Here is a 21,991-nt window from a genome sequence, read left to right on the forward strand (position 1 = left end):
TTGACACATTAGTGCTTGTGGTGACAGTTTTCATATGTATTGGAGACACTTACACACGTAGACATATTCAAATGAATGGGTCTGTGCACATGTCAGCGTGTTTCCACTGACCGTGGGTAAAACATGCTGACATGTCCACTTTTTTTACGCTGCATGCGCCGCAAAACGTTCCACACTGATGACACACGGATGGCATCCGTATATCATCAATGTGACGCTTACCGGCACCTGCGAATCAACAGTACTATTAGTGCTGTTCCCAGTTGCCGGGTGCTGAAGGCATCTGTCTTCATTGTCCCCTGCTGGTGTTGCGATCAGCACCAGCAGGGGACAATGTTGACAGTTGTATTCAGCCCTTGCTGTATCTAGCAAGTGTAAAAATAAGAATAAAATACACATTATACTCACCTGTCCGATATACTGTCCCACGCTGTAATCCATCTGACCGACAATTCTGCATCAGCGTCTGCGGTGGTTTGAAGTGACCGCAAATGCTGAGGAGCAGAGGAGAATAACTTGTTCCAGCGAGCAGGCCCCTGACCTGTCCTGAGTGACAGGACACCGCTCACTGAGCTCAACGCAGGTCAGGGACCCGTTCATTCTGCCCTGCTCCTCAGTGTGTGCGGTCGCCTGTCAGTCATATGGATTACAGCATGGGAGACTGGATTTTTTTTAAACTTTGGACAGGTGAGTATAAGGATTTTTTTACATTTATTCTTATTTTTACACTTGCTGGACACAGCGGGGGCACAATACAACTGTCAACATTGTCCTCTGCTAGTGCTGATCGCAGCCCAAGCAGGATACAATAATGACAGATGCCTTCAGCACCCGGCACTTGGGAACAGCGCTAACTGTACCGCTGATTCCCAGGAGCCCATACGTGTGATCCTGATGCAGCACACAGTTGCCACACAGGTAGACACGGACATCTCCAGTACTGTTTTTTCCAGTAGCCAAAGATCAGGACGTGTGAAACAGGCCTTATAGAAAGGTTGTTTTAACCCTGACTGCATTCTCGGTCTCAGTTCTCATGCTATTATTTCACAATGACCTCTGATCTCTTTGTAGACTCTTCACGCCAAGTGCAACAGTTGTGTCCTGGTCACCAGCTCCAGCCACCTGCTTAATACTGGCCTGGGTCCTACAATTGACCAGTCAGAGTGCATCATCCGCATGAATGATGCCCCCACCACAGGCTTTGAGAAAGATGTGGGCAATAAGACTACGTTCAGAGTGGTGGCACACTCCAGTGTGTACCGAGTGCTGCGGCGACCTCAAGAATTCTTGAGCCGAGCTCCAGGTCAGACTCTTCTATTCTGGGGGCCACCAGTCAAGATGCAACAGAACAGCAAAACTAATCTGTACCACATTATCCAGCGAGCCAGCTCCGCTTTTCCGAATGTGTCCGCTTTTGTTTTGTCTCCTCGAAACATGGCACGATTTGATGAGCTGTTTCGGGCAGAAACAGGAAGAGACAGGTAAAAAATACACCAATCATAATGTTGTTGTGACCTTAAAATTGTAATATATACATATATATTTTTTTGTATTCTGCATCCACTGTGCCCAAACTGGTATTGAAGCAGGTGGTTAGAATGATTGGGTACATACAGGTATGTTGGCATTTCCAGTGCTGGTAACTGAGGACTCAGTTAACCCAGATATCTAAAGTGTACCGCCATCTGAAAAATTCCAACTCCAGTTTAGAGTTTCAACAGTGAATACACTGAAGTCTTGCCTAAATGGGTTTTCTGGTTTTGGAAAACAATGTACTCCAGCTTTGAAAAAACAATCTGTATACACTCCCTCCCTGGGTCCAGGACGGAGTCTCTGCTGCTGCTCCCGGTGTCTGTAACTGTATGCAGCGCTGACGTCCCATCGATAACTAAGCTCAGTGGCTCTGCCGAGTTGACAGCACAAGTTGCTGAGCTCAGTTATTGGCTGCTGCATTGTCCATGTGACATCAGCACTGCAGACATTAACAGACACCAGGAGCAGCAGAAAGACCCAGCACTGGACCTGGGGAGGGTAAGTAAAGAAGTTTTGTTTTTGTTTAAAAAAAACGGCAGCCGGGGGACATGGGTTTTACAAAATGGGAGAACCCCTTTAATTCAACTAGGAGTTGCATTCACTGAACTATCTGATGTGTGCCAGGTGGAGATTGATTGATTGAAGATTGTGCACTTTGGTAATTATTGGGTACAAGGTGTTAGCCCTTGTCACATTAGATTTAATATGAATCCAAGAGAAAAAATAAAACGTGGCATGCTCCGACAGATGACTTGTTGCTTTGCCATATATTGGTAAAGTGGTACATGAAGTCCTTGGCTTGGTAGCATGGAGCTGCAGGGTCTCTATCTGCCTCCGTACAGCCTCTTGCACAGTCCTTGGCTCGTTAGCAATGAGGTGCAGGGACTGTCTGCCTCCGTACAGCCTTTTGCAGAGTCCTTGGCTCGGTAGCGTGGAGCTGCAGGGTCTCTATCTGCCTCCGTACAGCCTCTTGCACAGTCCTTGGCTCGTTAGCAATGAGGTGCAGGGACTGTCTGCCTCCGTACAGCCTTTTGCAGAGTCCTTGGCTCGGTAGCGTGGAGCTGCAGGGTCTCTATCTGCCTCCGTACAGCCTCTTGCACAGTCCTTGGCTCAGTAGCATGTGACTCGCCCAGGGGGATATGGGGGACTCGGTACCCGGGCCTTTACCTTCTTGGGATGTCACGGCAGTCGACTCCCGGGCCCGTACCCTGGGGTCACTCTTTAAAAGGGGGTTAACAGTTTTTGTCTCGTGACGCCACCTGTGGCTCCTGGTAATGGGTACCAGCGCTGCTACAGACCTCTAGGGGTGGTGGGATGGCAGTTGGGATGTTTCTGCTCCCCACAGGTGGAGCGGGCCCCCGGGGCAGGGTTGATGGAAGGCATGCAGGTGAGAGGTGGCCCGGTCAGGTCAGGGGGAATGACGGACACGCACACAGGGGATTCGCTTCAGTACCTTTTACTGGTGTAGATGGCAGGTACGGTCCAGGGTACTTGATAGGAAGGGTGCACTTCTGGACTCTCCCCAGTGAGCGGGTATAAGGCCTCCTGATTCGTTTCTTCCTTTCCCTAAAGCTTCTGACCAGCCTGGAACTTGGCCTAGCTTCTGTACTCTTTCACTCTCCTAACCTGTATGCTTGGTGATAAGAACTTTCTTCTGGCTACCACTATCCCTGGAAGCTGGGGCCTTCGTGGTTCCTAGTTCTTTAGATAATTGTAGCTTCAGGTTGACCAGGGGTTTAGAATCCTCCTGGTATACCGGTTGTTCCTACTGGGCGTAGAGGACCCTGTAGGCACGGACCCGGTGTCCGGCTTGTGTTCTGGGGTGACCCTAAGATGCTCCTCTGCCCCCATAACTCCTCTCACTCTTCTCCTTGCCTCCGGCCCTGCTCTAGGCCCCCAGGGCTTCAGCACGTGCTTTAGGCCCTGGCTGGCCCTCAGCACAGCAGCTCACATGCTGCTTCTTCACTGATCTCTGTGCCAGCACACACACTGACTGCCTAACTCCACCCTCCAGTATATATATCCCTAACAGGGCTCCCTCTGGTGGTATGAGGTGGAAGGGTGGAGGTGTCTGTTATGTAATGAGGGCCTCTTGTGGAGAAGTCCGTCCATGCACCCTTTTGGGTCCTGTGGTACCTGTAATAGCAGGGTGCCACACTTGGACCTGCAGGGTCTCTGTCTGCCTCCATAAAGCCTCTTGCACAGTCCTTGGATTGGTAGCATGGAGCTTCAGGGACTTTGTCTGCCTTCGTACAGCCTCTTGCACAGTCCTTGGCTCGGCAGCATGGAGCTGCAGGGTCTCTGTCTGCCTCTGTACAGCCTCTTGCACAGGCCTGATATCTACATACATCCTATAGGGAACATTGTGTTGGTGTCATCAGAAGTCACTGCAAATTACCAAAGTTTTTGTATTTTACATTTCAGGAGATTAGAGGAAGGTGATAGAAGGAAACCCACCACTAATATTTTATATTTCCATTTTGACTAAAAGTAGCCATCTAATGATTTCACACAAGTAATGAAATGTTGCAGGTAAACTCCGAGTCACAGGCGAATCTTGCTGGAGCTATCCACAGTGATCTTATAGAATAGTACTTAAGAGCACCCTCTGACTTTTAAAAGTTCGGCTGTGCCCCCATACAACATTAGTGTGGTGACCATGCGCGCTCCCATATAACTGATTGCTTGTTACTGACAGTGAATACATTGTTTTTCCCAGGGAGAAATCCCATTCATGGTTGAGCACCGGTTGGTTTACAATGGTTATTGCAGTGGAGCTGTGTAATAAGGTCCACGTGTACGGAATGGTGCCCCCCAACTACTGCAGGTAATGAAGCTCCCATAATGTCAAATTAACCCTTTTATTAATGTTTAGTTGATTCACTGACCTGGGAATTTAATAATAACTGCTCAGGGCGAAACAACATTGTAGACATCGGTGTGATTTATGTCTCCAAAGCGCAGTAAAGGACCACATGCTAGTGGGCAGTCGCCATCTTGACTCTTTCCTCTATTTCTAATTTGATTTTTTAGAACAACTATATTTTATAATGTAGTTTTCTATAGCTTAAAGGAAATCAGTAAGAAGGTTTTTGCTATTTAATCTGAGAACAGCATAATTTAGGAGCAGAGATCCTGATTCCAGCGATGTGTGACTTGCGCCATGGTTTGTTGTAGTTTTAATACAATCACAGTTTTATCAGTAGGAGATTATCACTATAGGATTAGGAGTCGCGTGCCAGGCAGTCCAGCTAATCTGTGTAACCCCACCCCCACCACTGATTGGCTACTTACTGACAATGTACGCAGGAAGCTGCCAATCAGGGGTGTGGGTGGTGTTATACGGAGCTCAGTATTCATAGCACTGCTAGATATGCAGCAGAGAAAACAGGGATTTTATCAAAATCGCACCAATCAGTCCAGTAATTGAGATATCCCTGGAATCAGGGTTTTGTGCTGCTCTCGGGTTAAATAGCAAAAACCTGCTGACTCCCTTTAGTCACTTTGATGTGGGGGGGCCAGGTATCAACTTTTCACCAGAGTTAAGGTTGTTCAGACAAGATCTTCGATGACAATAATATGACTGATTTCTCTATCTATTTCCAGTAAGCAGCAGCACAAGATGCCATATCACTACTACGAGCCCAGGAGTTCAGATGAGTGCACCACTTACATTCAGAATGAACGTGGACGAAGAGGCAATCACCACCGCTTCATCACAGAGAAACTGGTGTTTGCCCGCTGGGCATCTGTATATAACATCTCCTTCTCACACCCCGAGTGGTTCAAAGATCCAGACAACTAAATAGTGGTGTTCATGTCTTGTCTTTTCCTACTTCGCTGGTCTCCTGGTGTGGAATCAAGTCCTCTGCAGCTTTAGACAAAACTGGGTCTAGGAATTACGTAAAAGAACAGTACGTGTCACCAAGGACGATGTCCGAGCGCCGGAACCGGTGATTTCTGTAGGCTGATTGCATGGGCAAAACACAGAAATGTGTAAGCAGAGAGCTGCAGAAAACTACGTCTGTCTGACCTTATTGTGCCACTGATGGGAGATGGGTATTTGATGAGTTGCCCTTGTGTAATACCACTGGAGAATAGTAGTAGCACCAGTTTGGAGGGTGCACAGTGTTGGAAATCTTGAAGGCAAATTAATGGGCAACACAGACTAATAATGATTAGTCTGAGGTGCTCATTATACTTCTCTCTGACCCCCTACCTTTCTGGCTTTTAAGCTACATCCCTCTGTGCAAAGAAGGCAATAGATGACCACAGAGGCCAGGAGCCCAAGATGGCAAAGCTTTCTTTGGTCTTCAGTTCTGGATGTGAAAAAAAATACAGTGCCAGGCTTTAAACTAGGTCAGGTGCTTGATAAAATGCTGAATGTTCTCATAGACGGTGGTGTACACCTTGGAGGACCCATGATGGTGGATCTAGATAGTCTACGGATTGTAAAATTAGAGGTGTACTCACCTTTCTGTACTTGAATTCCCAGGTTTTTCTGATTTTAGGATTCTAGCGTCTCATTTTTTGGGGGGAATTGGTAGCATGGACCTGTGAAGAGCATTTAGATTTTGAGGCCCCAGATTGTCTTGATACTTATATTTCCTGTATAGGCTTAAGCACAATTTCCCTCCGCTCCATACGTCACAACTTTTTGCTGTAGTTCAGGTGTCCTCCACTTCACCCCTGCGTTGAGCTCCCCAGGTCCATTACTGATTCCACGCTCTCAGAAATGTATTGCCTATATTTTTCTCTACACATAAATTAGCTGTAATTTTTTATACAAATGGTCAAGACAGGGAACGGGCGCAGCATACAGAAATTACAGGTCGGTGAATGCTACATACCAAAGTGGGGCTAGTATGCGTTAACATGGAAATATGTGGTCACTATGGGGCAGCGGTCTCTGGTGATGCTGGTAAACTGCTTTGCAATGTATGGATGTGTCGTGCTGTGTGATATATACATGATCATGGGTTGTTGTGGTTTTTTTTTTTTTTATTTAAATGGCGAGACTGCAAGGGCATTGGGTTTAGCACCTTGGTAAGATGGCAATTGTTTGCACATACTTGGCAAGGTCATTGTAACGTTCTATACTCCAAGAAATACTCATCTATAGGAGTTTTCATTCCACATGGACTCTTCTGCATTTAAGCACCACATGTTGGCACAAAACATGGAGAGGCAGGGACAATGCTGAGTCCATGCCACATTACCTGGTTGGAGGGGTAGTACGCCATGGGCTGAGTGGTTAGACTTTCTTGCATTGTCCCAAGACATGTGTAATGGTGTTGTCTATGTCCCCACATTTAAAAGGGTCATATGATATTGATCCTTGATAAAAGGGTTGTCCAGTCTAAGAAGCACAGTCTGTATGTGTCGGCGATGTGCACACTGTCACGATTCACCATGCAAGTAGACGGTCAGATGACCGGGTGTGTATTGCATACTGACAGTCACATGCCGACTAGACTCCTGCAGTTCTCTCATTTCTCTTCTATTGAGAGAATCCGGATGAGACTAGTCAGTATGTGACAGAACGTGTGCAAATCACATTCATGTAACCACATGATCGTGCTCTTACATGGGGAACAGGGGAATCGTGACAGTATGTGCATCGCTCAGTATTTTGATATGGCAGTCTGCCGTCATATAGAGCCACTGCAGCAGACTTCGCTTCTTAGACCGGATAAACCCTTTAAGTCATTAATATTAGATCAGTCGGCGTTTCATAGCCGGCACACTCTCCGATCAGCTCCGGTGGCAGCTGGATGTGAAGTGAGCAGCGCAGTGCTGTCCAGTTCAATGTATACATCTGGTCACCACCGGAGTAAATAGCAGATGATCGACTGTGATGCCGAGTGTCACATCCCCTCCGATCTGATATTGATGACCTGCGACATGATAGCTCATCAATAACATATGACTGAAGAGGCAGAATATATTACAAAATTGCACCCATCCAGAATCTGTACTGGTTCTCTTTCTGGACAGAGTCAGCTAGCATAGCAAGACTTAGAGGTAAGGCAATGCTCCCAGAGAAAAGGGTATCTAGGAGAAAGAAAACTGGCTCTCTAGTGCCACCTATTGGATACTGCCTTATAGAGTTGCCACCTCCATTAGGTGGCGATAGAGAGACAGCTTTTTAGTAGCATTATGCAACGGTCCCCTGCTGCATTTTTCCAGATTTCATCTGCCGTCCCCAATATACATTTTATAATTATATGTTGTGACTCTTTAACATAGGTATTCAATTTCCTGTGTGTAGATTAGTCTAAATGAGACGTCGGACCTGTACTGAATAAGTATTAGCTGTGAGGTTATACGGCTGCAAAAGCTAAACCTAAAGAAATCTACTAATGTAAAAAACTGTGACTAAATGGGCCAAAGGAAACAGAGAAAAGTGTGATAATGCAGTGATTGTGCGGGTAGACATTTGTCTTGACACCTTTGAGACTAATGCAGCCCATGGTGGTTGATTGCAAACATCAGAATGCATATAAATACCAGTATATAGCAAAATTAACTTTAAGGTGTATCCCTTTAAGAAATATAGAATATAGGAAACTATAGCATTGTCCATGGCAACCAACATTTGGCTTCTTTTTGTCTTACTGTATATATTAAAAGTACAGTAATATTGCAACAAATTATTTTTTTAAGAACATCACATGCTGATACTGTCTAATGTAGGGCGGAAGGGAGCGGGCATGACACAAGGGGTTTTTCTTCAATAGTAGAAAGGGATACAAGGATAAATCTGCTGTTAAATAATTAGAAAAAGAATTACCATAATATATAAAATGTAAAATTGGGATTCAAGCTATGGTGATCCTTTTTTAAGAAAATGAAAGCTGGACAACTTTAATAGCCGATAGGGCAGACTTACTAAAACTATCTAACTTTTAGACTGTGAAAATTTAGACTACATAGTCCAAAAATGCACCAAATTTATTAAAGTGGCTCATGCTGGATGATACATTTGGTCCTCATCTTTACACTGTATAGTTAAACTTTACACCACCTATTAGTTAGCTTGTCCAAATAATTTGCTTCAAAAATTTGGCACATTTTTGACCTTAACCCCTTTATCCCTCTAAGCCCTGTGTCCAGATAGCAGTCACATTAGAGGAAGGCAATGATGAGACCTGAGTTCTGAGGCCGGCACTAGTTTTTATTAATGACCCTAATGAAATCCAAATGTAAAAAAAAACAAACCTTTTTTGTTAGAGCAAATCGCGTTTTATTGTTCCAGAGCGATTTAGAAGATATAAGCCAATTTCTGATTTGGTTGTTTTGTAGGGAGACCATTCAAAAAGTCTTTAATTTCCCTACAGTGCCCCCACAGGAGAAATTAAGCATTACACAGTTCTCAGTGAAAGAAATACAGTATATTCTTTGCAATGGCATATAGATAAGGGTCCTGAATAGAGGATGCCCTCTGAAAACTAAAAACTCCTAAAAAAAAATATTAGAGTGATTTTTTTTTTTTTTTTTAACCTGTAAAGTATCCTGTGATTTGAGATACAAATGTTGGAAGGTATGAAATCAGAAGTCGCACTAGATATTTGACTCCTCTTTACCATTTTCGGGGATTATTTTTAGTGAAGGAGGAGTACCTAATTTACGTAATTTGTAACTATTTCACATATGTAATGTTAAGAAATTGCAGCTCCCGAATGGAAACATTTCTATCTTCTAAAAATGCTTCCATGCACAATAAGACAATCGAGGTAATTCTAAACCGATCATAGATCATTCCCAGTCACGTGTATATTCTGCCCTACAAAAACTGAATTTTTCAACTGCCCTGGGACAAAAGCATCCCATCCAATAAGCTACAGTTCAATTCAATGGGCTGACACACGTGGTCAGACAGCACCGGTTTCCTTTGCCAGATTGATGGCACCTACCAAGACTTCCCAACCGAGGCAATGGCCTCAACCAGGATCACCCCAACCTCAGGAGGGTACCACCCTAGTCTGGACAATCGCACTAATCAGGGCAATAACACTGTAGTCACATCTGCTTATTTTGCAGCCTGACTCAATATCCAGTCATCGAGATTAATCCTGACCCTGCACTAATCGTGATTGGATGGGCTCACCATTGGAACTTGGTCCCTCTGTGGGCCGTATGACATCTCTACAAGCCCCTACATGGTAAACAATCAAACAGCTGCCAGAGTTCTCGAGTGTTGGGCAGAGATGTCCGGTTCGGCAGCGTAGCACTCTTCATTTGGCTTCCTCAGGGTTCAATGCTGTTTGTGGCGCTGCAAGCAGAACTGAACCCCTAGGAATAAGCTCTATGTGTAGTCAGAAAAAGAGAACTACACTGATAGACTGAATGTCTCTGACGAATATTCTGCAACTTTGGCAGCACCAGTGCCACAGCCATCTGTGTAGTGTCGGAGAAGTCTCATGGGTATTAGTACGCATGAGACTTTTTTTAAAGCATATGATATCCTGCACAGACATCAATGACACTTGTACAAGAGTTCTTGCGTCTTCTGTAAGGAATACAAATATAGTGATATGTTATCAGACTGGAGTCTTATAAGACACTACAAAGGGCAGCAGAAAGTCCAATAGTTTATTTTACTACTGTATTTTTGAAACCCTGGTAAAATGGAGAAATAAATCTGTGTGATATGTGAGGTACTTTTTCTAAAATCCAAATGTGTGAAATGCAGTAGTTTCATCAGCTTTTATAAAAAAAACATGGAGAATATATTATAATTCTATGGAAAAATTAGCTATTATAGATCCCATCCATATATCTTGTCACATAAAGTCTTGGATTGTCTTAGAGGACGTGTGGCATGTCGATGAGTATATTGCTAAGATACTTTTCAAATAAAGGCTGAAAACTGTGACAATAAAAAAGTGTTCTTGAAAAATAAATTAAATGTTGGATTTCAAAGAAAAGATAATAAATCTAATTTTAATATAAAATCTGAACTTTTTGTTTGTGTAATGTTGTGCTAGATAGTCTTGCACCATGGGGCACATGCATCCACTATTGATCTGGCTAACCCAAGGATTTTGTAGAGGTTCAAGGTTGTGACTTAACAATGGGCATCTATAGCATCAACTAGTAATAATGCTTCTCTGTGCCTTGTGTGTATCTGCTTTAGTTGACGGACAATTTCTGGGTTGTGTGCCTACTACTGTGACGCTAGTCACTACTCATGAACAGGCCGTGAGGCAGAGAAGTCAGACATTCCAAGGTCAATACCAAGCATGTAGTAACTAAGGGAAAAGATGAAGGCGTATGTCAGGTCACAATCCAGGGTCAGAATACCAGAGAAATAGCGGTCACCCTAATGCCAACTACACCTCCCATAATGCATTCTACTTTGTAGAGTGGTAGATTCTCATCATATTACATTTGTTCTGTTGAGTCCTATCTAACAGCAGCATTGATAGACAGGTCTCAGGGTATCCTATGTATTGCAGCATCAGCCGGTTTCCCGTGCCTCCTGCTGGTGATGTGTTTCTCCATGTCAGTTCTTACATGCAGGAGGCAAGGAAAGAAAAGTAAAATTGCATCTCATATGATACATTGGAGATTCTTCACACAACATTTCTAGACAGCACAGACAGTGCGAGAGGTATTTTATAACTCTGCAGGCGATAGCATGCACTCACCTATTTTATCAATGCTCTCTTATATAAAGCAGAAATAATATAATATCTTTAGCTGTATGTGGAACATATAGACAAACAAGGAGGGTGGAGTTGATGGAGAACTAAGGAGGAATCCGATAGGTGGTGATGTCATCCTATAGTTCAGAGGAATTCAGAAACTGACCTCCTGTGTAGATGGTCATTCCATTGCATTCAGGACACTCTCTATGAGCCAGAACAAGAGTCACTAATCATGAGCAGCTCCCTCTCAGGTGGATGAGGATTGCCCATATATTACATAATTTAAATTATTACTACATTTAAGCAACTGACATCACAACTTTTGTGCCAACTATAGGCGATTGCTGGGAGTTTCAGAAGATGGACCCTAATGATCAAATAATATTTATCAAACTGCTAATGATACTCAAGAGATTTCATTTTTCTCTATGAAAAGGAGCATGGCAGATGTTCAGCTCACTAGCAACAGCTGGTGCAACATTTTAATGAATGTGTGGCGACAGACTATGCTTTATCCGGTAGAACCAAAAGTCAGTGGCGGACCTACCACCTGTGCAGCCCGAGCAACAGCATCGGGGCCCTTGCAGGGGGGTTAAAATTTATTGCAATCTGGTCAGGCTCCGGGGGACCCATGACCAGATTGCCCTCATCATATGCAGCGGGCAGAGAGCGAGAAGCGCCAGGCAGGAAGCAGAGGTGAGGACGGATCCCTCCAGCTCCGCTGCTGACAGGAGGAAAATGGCAGCGGAGCTGGAGGGATCCGTCCTCACCTCTGCTTCCTGCCTGGCGCTTCCTCCTTGGCACAGGCCCGCGCTGCTTGGTGACGTCATCATGCAGTGCGCGCCTGTGTCAGAGCGAAAGTTTCCGGCAGCGAGGAGGATGCTGCTGCAGGGGAGTGGGCTGAGAGGTAAGTTGTGTTTTTTTTTTAATATACTGAAACGCTGGGGAGAGGAACAGGAGAATGAGGGGGGGTGGGGGAGAGCAATGATGGGGATGGGGAGAGCAATGATGGGGTTGGGGAGAGCAATGATGGGGTTGGGGAGAGCAATGATGGGGCTGGAGAGAGCAATGATGGGGCTGGAGGGAGCAATGATGGGGCTGGAGGGAGCAATGATGGGGCTGGGGAGAGCAATGATGGGGTTGGGGAGAGCAATGATGGGGCTGGAGAGAGAAATGATGGGGCTGGAGAGAGCAATATGGGGCTGGAGAGAGCAATGATGGGGCTGGAGGGAGCAATGATGGGGCTGGGGAGAGCAGGGATGGGGAGCAATGATGGGGCTGGGGAGAGCAATTATGGGCATGGAGAGAGCAATGATGGGGCTGGGGAGAGCAATGATGGGGATGGAGAGAGCAATTATGAGGATGGTGGGGCTGGGCAGAGCAATGATCGTGGTTGCTGGGAGAGAGCAATGACGGAGGTGGTGGCGGGAGAACAATGATGTGGGTTGCTGGGAGCGAGAAATTATTGGGGTTGCTGGGAGAGAGCAATGACGAGGGTGGTGGTGGGAGAACAATGATGTGGGTTGCTGGGAGAGAGAAATTACGGGGGTTGCTGGAAGAGCAATGACGGGGGTGCTGGGAGAGAACAATGATGTGGGTTGCTGGGAGAGAGAAATGATGGGGGTTGCTGGAAGAGCAATGACGGGGGTGCTGGGAGAGAGCAATGATGGGGGTGCTGGGAGAGAGCAATGATGGGGAAAGCAATGATGAGGATGGTGGGGATGGGGAGAGCAATGATGGGGCTGGGCAGAGCAATGATGGGGGTTGTTGGGAGAGGACAATGACGGGGGTGGTGGTGGGAGAACAATGATGTGGGTTGCTAGGAGAGAGAAATGACGGGGGTTGCTGGAAGAGCAATGATGGGGGGGTGCTGGGAGAGAGCAATGATGGGGGTGCTGGGAGAGAGCAATGATGAGGATGGTGGGGATGGGGAGAGCAATGATGGGGCTGGGGAGAGCAATGACGGGGGTTGCTGGGAGAAAGCAATGACAGGGGTGTGGGGAGAGAGCAATGAAGTGGGTGCTGGGAGAGAGCAATGATGGGGGTTTCACTTTGCTTGTAATGTAAAGCCTTGTATATTTTCCGTGTGCACATAGCCTTACAGTTAAATGGGGAAAGTCACAGAGACTGAATAATTTATATTATTGGCTGGTGGAGATTATAGTTAATGGGGGGCACAGTGCTCCTTATCACTTTATATTTTGATTACTAAGTGGCTAATAGTATATTAATGGGGGGGTAGATATATGTGTATTCGGGGGCGCAGTGCGGGGGAGACAGATGTATGTATACAATATATGTGACCTTGTTATTTTCTAGGCTGGAGATCATCGTGACAAGACGAGTCGTGGCTGTGAGATGTGGACATGAAGGTCTGACCAGATGGAGAAGAAGCAGCAGAAACCGACTCTGATCAGATGAGACGTCAGCGGTAAGTGCCTGGATGTAAATATTATTCTGTATCTGCACTGTGTGATTTAGAGTGATAATGTAAAATCCCGTAGGCTGCATTCTCACATTTGTGTGAAATGTCCGTATGCTGCCAGATTTTTTTATTGGACGGCACACGGACTCGTAGAGTTTTATAAATCCATTCACACATCCATGAAAATCATGGATCTGAGAATGAGATTTGTGAGAGTCAAAAAATGTCCTGTTCTGATCCGATTTTGAGGATTAGAATAGGACATGCTCAATGCGTCTATAAAACAGGGCAGCACACCGACACTGCACACAGATGCAGGAATGTAGCCATATTATGTATAGAACAGTCCCTCACATGTATAGCGCCATCCTTAGTTATATAGTTTCATCTTTTATTATGTATAACACCCTCCTTTATTACGTACCATCCTCTCTCGTTATATATGGTGCTGTCTCTTATTATATAGCTTCCTCTGCTGTTATATACAGTTCCGTCCCATACATAGCGTATTCTTGTTATTTTTGTCAGTCACAGCACAATCTTTTATTACATAGTCGTCTCTTATTAGATATAAAATGACTGCTGATGAAGCAGCCGGTCACCAGAAGGCTGGTCCATCAGCTCCTCCATTAGAAAAGAAGCTTTCCCATGCTCCATCAGCCATCATTGCATTATATATGTAACAAGAGAGGACGCTATGTAATAAAGAACAGGGCGCTATAGATAATCCAGTATGTAAGGGACGGTGCTGTACATAACAAGAGAGGGCACTGTGTAATAAGGGACGGCAATATACGCAATAAAGGAGGCTATGTAAGAGGTATATATGTGTGTGTGGCTATATATACATCTGTAGCTTTATCACCATAAAAGATGGGGGTCCCAGACACATTTCTTGCACAGGGGCCCCAAGCAGTCAGTGTCTGGTCCTGGCCACAAGTACAATATAGATCCATAGCAGGCTGAGAGCAGTACTATGGATCTGGGCACCACTGAACTGTACTACGGATGTATATACTCTCCTCATATGCTATAGGCCCATGGTGTGATCCTCCTCATAGACCACTACACCTCCAGAAGTGTAACCTCCTGATACACTACACTCCTCAAAAAGGAGAGGCTGGAGCACTGGACTAGGACAGTGGGCGGAAGCCAGCATGACGGCTGTTTTGAATAAGTGGTGTCATGGGTTAGTAGGGTTGGGTCTGGGAAGGGGGGGTCATTTATAAGGTCCCCCTGGGAGGGGTTTTGGTCACTTTCCCGCTCCCAGGGCACAGTGCAAGTACTTGAGATCTCAAATACTCTTGTGGTGGTGTGTATTAGGGTCCTTGAAGTTGGTTATAAATTGGTATAGGGGAGTCAACAGGACAATGGATCTCTCGGTTCTAAGTTGGTTTTGGGTCTGGTGATTGGTGGGACTTACGGCAAAGGAATGTCAAGTCCCGAGTATGGCGGTTTATCCGTTTATGAACCCTTTGGAGTTTTTGGTGCTCCTGAGCCTGAGGTTCGTGGCTGGGAGTAAGTTTGGTTGTTTATTTTGGGTCACCAGATTCTTGGTAGATTGAAGGACCTTAGCACGTTTTAAAGAAGTATTGCTAAAATTGTTGTATGTCTATAATAAAAGGCCGCTGTGGCCAATATTATCCAACCTATTGTGTCTGTCATTTTTTATGGGAGGAATAAGGTTGGGTTGGTGGTTAGCTTTAAAGGGGTATAAGGGTGTTGACAACCACCGAAGAATTGACAATATCAACGTCAAGAGGGTTTGGAATAGGTGGGGTCATGGGTTAGTAGGGTTGGGTCTGGGTGGTGGGGTCATTTATAAGGTCCCTCTGGGAGGGGTTTTGGGCACTTTTTCGCTCCCAGGGCACAGAGCAAGTCACGCCCGCCCTATCTGTGTTTTTGTGTTATTTTTATCTGGGTCATAGTGGCTTGAGATGTGTATTAGGGTCCTTGAAGTTGGTTATAAATTGGTATGGGGGAGTCATCAGGACATGAATCCCTCGGTTATAAGTTGGTTTTGGTTCTGGTGATTGATGGGACTTACGGCAAAGGGATACACTACACCTCCCACAGTGTGACAGCACTCATACACTACACCTCCCACAGTGTGACAGCACTCATACACTACACCTCCCACAGTGTGACAGCACTCATACACTACACCTCCCACAGTGTGACAGCACTCATACACTATACCTCCCACAGTGTGACAGCACTCATACACCACACCTCCCAGTGTGACAGCACTCATACACTACACCTCCCACAGTGTGACAGCACTCATACACCACACCTCCCAGTGTGACAGCACTCATACACTACACCTCCCACAGTGTGACAGCACTCATACACTACACCTCCCACAGTGTGACAGCACTCATACACTACACCTCCCACAGCGTGACAGCACTCATACACTACACCACCCACAGTGTGACAGCACTCATACACTACACCTCCCACAGTGACAGCACTCATACGCTACACCTCCCACAGCGTGACCGCACTCATACACTACACCTCCCACAGCGTGACAGCACTCATACACTACACCTCCCACAGTGTGACAGCACTCATACACTACTCCTCCCACAGTGTGACAGCACTCATACACTACACCTCCCACAGTGTGACAGCACTCATACACTACACCTCCCACAGTGTGACAGCACTCATACACTACACCTCCCACAGTGTGACAGCACTCATACACTATACCTCCCAGTGACAGCACTCATACACTACACCTCCCACAGTGTGACAGCACTCATACACTACACCTCCCACAGTGTGACAGCACTCATACACTATACCTCCCACAGTGACAGCACTCATACACTACACCTTCCACAGTGTGACAGCACTCATACACTACACCTCCCACAGTGTGACAGCACTCATACACTACACCTCCCACAGTGTGACAGCACTCATACACCACACCTCCCACAGCGTGACAGCACTCATACACTACACCTCCCACAGTGTGACACCACTCATACACTACACCTCCCACAGTGTGACAGCACTCATACACTACACCTCCCACAGTGACAGCACTCATACACTACACCTCCCACAGCGTGACAGCACTCATACACTACACCTTCCACAGCGTGACAGCACTCATACACTAGACCTCCCACAGCGTGACAGCACTCATACACTACACCTCCCACAGTGTGACAGCACTCATACACTACACCTCCCACAGTGTGACAGCACTCATACACTACACCTCCCACAGTGTGACAGCACTCATACACTACACCACCCACAGTGTGACAGCACTCATACACTACACCTCCCACAGTGTGACAGCACTCAAACACTACACCTCCCACAGTGTGACAGCACTCATACACTACACCTCCCACAGCGTGACAGCACTCATACACTACACCTCCCACAGCGTGACAGCACTCATACACTACACCTCCCACAGTGTGACAGAACTCATACACCACACCTCCCAGTGTGACAGCACTCATACACTACACCTCCCACAGTGTGACAGCACTCATACACTACACCTCCCACAGTGTGACAGCACTCATACACTACACCACCCACAGTGTGACAGCACTCATACACTCCACCACCCACAGTGTGACAGCACTCATACACTACACCTCCCACAGTGTGACAGCACTCATACACTACACCTCTCACAGTGTGACAGCACTCATACACTACTCCTCCCACAGTGTGACAGTTCTCATACACTACACCTTCCACAGTGTGACAGCACTCATACACTACACCTCCCACAGTGTGACAGCACTCATACACCACACCTCCCAGTGTGACAGCACTCATACACTACACCTCCAACAGCGTGACAGCACTCATACACTACACCTCCCACAGCGTGACAGCACTCACACACTACACCTCCCACAGTGTGACAGCACTCATACACTACACCTCCCACAGTGTGACAGCACTCATACACTACACCTCCCACAGTGTGACAGCACTCACACACTACACCTCCCACAGTGTGACAGCACTCATACACTACACCTCCCACAGTGTGACAGCACTCATACACTATACCTCCCACAGTGACAGCACTCATACACTACACCTCCCACAGTGTGACAGCACTCATACACTACACCTCCCACAGTGTGACAGCACTCATACACTACACCTCCCACAGTGTGACAGCACTCATACACTACACCTTCCACAGTGTGACAGCACTCATACACTACACCTCCCACAGTGTGACAGCACTCATACACTACACCTCCCACAGCGTGACAGCACTCATACACTACACCTCCCACTGCGTGACAGCACTCATACACTACACCTCCCACTGCGTGACAGCACTCATACACTACACCTCCCACAGCGTGACAGCACTCAAACAGTACACCTCCCACAGCGTGACAGCACTCATACACTACACCTCCCACAGTGTGACAGCACTCATACACTACACCTCCCACAGTGTGACAGCACTCATACACTACACCTCCCCCAGTGTGACAGCACTCACACACTACACCTCCCACAGTGTGACAGCACTCACACACTACACCTCCCACAGTGTGACAGCACTCATACACTACACCTCCCACAGTGACAGCACTCATACACTACACCTCCCACAGCGTGACAGCACTCATACACTACACCTCCCACAGCGTGACAGCACTCATACACTACACCTCCCACAGTGTGACAGCACTCATACACTACACCTCCCACAGTGTGACAGCACTCACACACTACACCTCCCACAGTGTGACAGCACTCATACACTACACCTCCCACAGTGTGACAGCACTCATACACTATACCTCCCACAGTGACAGCACTCATACACTACACCTCCCACAGTGTGACAGCACTCATACACTACACCTCCCACAGTGTGACAGCACTCATACACTACACCTCCCACAGTGTGACAGCACTCATACACTACACCTTCCACAGTGTGACAGCACTCATACACTACACCTCCCACAGCGTGACAGCACTCATACACTACACCTCCCACAGTGTGACAGCACTCATACACTACACCTCCCACAGTGTGACAGCACTCATACACTACACCTCCCACAGTGTGACAGCACTCATACACTACACCTCCCACTGCGTGACAGCACTCATACACTACACCTCCCACTGCGTGACAGCACTCATACACTACACCTCCCACAGCGTGACAGCACTCAAACAGTACACCTCCCACAGTGTGACAGCACTCATACACTACACCTCCCACAGTGTGACAGCACTCATACACTACACCTCCCACAGTGTGACAGCACTCATACACTACACCTCCCACAGTGTGACAGCACTCATACACTACACCTCCCACAGTGTGACAGCACTCATACACTACACCTCCCACAGTGTGACTGTTCTGTCTACTCATGAGCAGCTAAGGGAATGTTCATAGAGTTATTCTAGTTGCGACCTGTAGAGGTCACCAGTTGTCTGTTTATGTTGTTTTGAAGCTGCACATCATCTAGTAATACTCTTATAGTCACAAGAGTCTGTCCCCTTTAAGAATAATGTGTGCAGAGGGACTGCCCCCCTCCTTCCTCAAGGTGAAAGAGTTCCTGTAATGATTTTTTCCTGGGCTTTCAGGGAAGCAGATAAGACGTGTGTCTGGCCTTACACTCTACAACTTTCCTCTTGTCAGATGATTCTGGTAAGAGCAAATACAGTTACATGTTTTGTGTGAAATACTGTAAAGTGAAGTGTATTGTGCTCTGAGATACACTGTAACGGGTCTGGGAGGCGGAACCTCTGAGCAACTATACAAGGGGGCGGTCCTTGTAAGGAAGCAGGTGGCTCCCAGGGAAGACGGGCAGGTAGTCACGGCAAGTGACAGGGACAGTCTCTGGGTAGAAGGGCAGGTAGTCACGGCAAGTGACAGGGACAGTCTCTGGGTAGAAGGGCAGGTAGTCACGGCAAGTGACAGGGACAGTCTCTGGGTAGAAGGACAGCAGACAGGTGACTGGTGAGCGCTCCCAGGTGAGCTGGCGAGAGTCTCTGGACAGACAGGTGGTCACGGCTAGTGACGGCGGAGCCTCCAGGTAGGCTAGCAGGCAGGTAGCAGATGAGCGCTCCCAGGTGAGCAGACAAGAGTCTCTGGACAGGCAGGTGGTCACGGCAAGTGACGGCGGAGCCTCCAGGTAGGCTAGCAGGCAGGTAGCAGATGAGCGCTCCCAGGTGAGCAGACAAGAGTCTCTGGACAGGCAGGTGGTCACGGCAAGTGACGGCGGAGCCTCCAGGTAGGCTAGCAGGCAGGTAGCAGATGAGCGCTCCCAGGTGAGCAGACTAGAGTCTCTGGACAGGCAGGTGGTCACGGCAAGTGACAGCGGAGCCTCCAGGTAGGCTAGCAGGCAGGTAGCAGATGAGCGCTCCCAGGTGAGCGGGCAGGCTGGTCCATAGACAGACTGACAGGTGTCGGAAGGCAGACCGTCGGACCGCAGGCTTGCAAGCAGGTAAACGGATATCTGGCAGGTATCAAGCAGGAATCTGGCAGGTGACTGGCTGGTAACATGCAGGAATCTGGCAGGTGACTGGCAGGTAACAGGCAGGAATCTGGCAGGTGACTGGCAGGTAACTGGAAACGGGACCTGAGGGCTGAAGCAGAGTGAAGGCTTTGCAACAACATTGCTCGGGCACCTCCATTTTGGAGGAGGTGCCTTATATATGGTGAAGTCCTCCGGCCATTGGCCGGGAACTCCTTAGGACGGCGCGCGAGGCCCCTTTAAGAGAGGGGGAGCGCGCGCGTGCGCGCCCTAAGCACCGTGGCCGGGAAGCAGCGTGCGCTGCCAGCAGAGCGGGAGGAAGACGCCGGGCACAGAGCGGAGAGGTGAGGGTGACAGCGTCCCTGCCTAGCAGGAGGCAGGGACGCCGACGCTACATACACCATTTAGTTAATGCCTCTTGCACTGTACTCAAGTTGATGCATTCTGTACAGAATAGAGCCTGTGGCAGTGATCTACCCCAGTTACTCCTATTTACTGCAATCTGTATTATCATTATGTTAGTGCTAGTTTCTTTAATGTACCCAGTACTGACTGTCATCATTCTGTATTGTGTTATAGTTTTTACCACACTATCAAGTTCATACCCTCACCATTAAATCAAGATTACAGAACGCTACAGTCTATTTAATTGAGTATGAATGAGGGTTAAGCTGTATGCTAAATCCCCCACAGCATCATACGTGGAGGAAGGCAGAACAGTAAAAACGGACCCTGGCCGCAGGCGGTGGTTGAACAGACCGTACGGGACCGCTAACGCCCACGCTGCACCGCATACGGGCATTACAGCAGCCGCCATACAGCCACAGAGAACAAGAGCCCGGCTCCCCCCCAGAAAGCACAATGCCATTCCCGCCACGCGGAAGCCCGTCTGCATATAGACTCAGTTTCCCGCCAAAGTATTCAGTCTACAGCTAAGCGCGCCATGTCTCGAAGCGCTATATCCTCACTCAAAACGAGGTGACAAGCAGGCTCTAGCAAGTCATCAATAGCAGAGCTTGCTGCAGTCGCTCACGCTGAAGCCGAGGCGGCCAAAGCGAGATCCTCCTTCGCCGCGCAAGAGATGCAATTAAAGTTGAGACAAGCAGAGCAAGAAGCAGTGAGTGCGAATGTCTCTGGAAAGACTTGCCACCGACAGAGAGGCAGCGGCTGCAATAGCCAAGGCAGAGTACTTGGAAGCAATGGAGTATCCTGATTATGAGAAACGCAGCAACGTTCTGGTACCAGATCTAGATCAGCAGGATCCAGTACAGCGCGTCTCAGAGTACGTCAACTGACATCACGGAAGAGATGACAGCCCACACGCATTACATCAACCAGCCTACGCCATTACCAACGATCCAACCCCGAACTTCGCTACTAAAAACGAGAAGACATCCAGAACGGAGATGTCGGCCACAGCTCCGCTGAGCAGAAGGTACAGCCCCCGTCCCGCCTCAAAGAGACACCTTCCTCTCCAGAGAGGTATCATACAGACTATCCGAAGCCAGAAACGTTTGTCAGGTATGGTGATACACCACACACTAGACGTGACGGTAACACACCAGCTCGTATCAGCCATAACCAAGACACCATGGACTTTGTAAAGCTCCTTGCTCGCCGGGAGCTGATCACACAGGGACTTGTAAAGTTCACTGATCGAGCTGAGAACTATAGGTCATGGCGAGCCTCGTTCCAGAATGCCATCAGAGGTTTGGACCTTTCGTACAGCGAGGAGTTAGACCTCCTAGTAAAGTGGCTTGGAAGCGAGTCCGCTGAACACGCCAAAAGAATCAGAGACATTAATATAAAGCATCCACACACAGGTCTACGCAAGGTGTGGCAAAGACTTGATGAGTGTTATGGGT

At 47.4% G+C, this 21,991-nt stretch overlaps 2 protein-coding genes across 2 annotated transcripts in view; both read left to right on the forward strand.

The window, feature by feature from the left end:
• Positions 1–6,186, forward strand: part of ST6GALNAC6 (ST6 N-acetylgalactosaminide alpha-2,6-sialyltransferase 6) — a 44,716-nt gene extending 38,530 nt beyond the window's left edge. The window contains exons 3-5 of the mRNA XM_073640002.1: positions 1,072–1,481; positions 4,253–4,360; positions 5,140–6,186. Of these exons, the coding sequence (XP_073496103.1) occupies positions 1,072–1,481; positions 4,253–4,360; positions 5,140–5,338 (717 nt within the window). The 3' untranslated portion in view covers positions 5,339–6,186. The remainder of the gene's footprint in view (positions 1–1,071; positions 1,482–4,252; positions 4,361–5,139) is intronic.
• Positions 6,187–19,273: 13,087 nt separating this feature from the next.
• Positions 19,274–21,991, forward strand: part of AK1 (adenylate kinase 1) — an 82,878-nt gene continuing 80,160 nt past the window's right edge. The window contains exon 1 of the mRNA XM_073640008.1: positions 19,274–19,297. Coding sequence (XP_073496109.1) covers positions 19,289–19,297 — 9 coding nt within the window. The 5' untranslated portion in view covers positions 19,274–19,288. The remainder of the gene's footprint in view (positions 19,298–21,991) is intronic.

This window comes from Phyllobates terribilis, unplaced genomic scaffold (genome assembly GCF_046119375.1).
Source record: "Phyllobates terribilis strain yellow unplaced genomic scaffold, ASM4611937v1 Scaffold_7__3_contigs__length_470593459, whole genome shotgun sequence".
Taxonomy (NCBI): Eukaryota; Metazoa; Chordata; class Amphibia; order Anura; family Dendrobatidae; genus Phyllobates; species Phyllobates terribilis.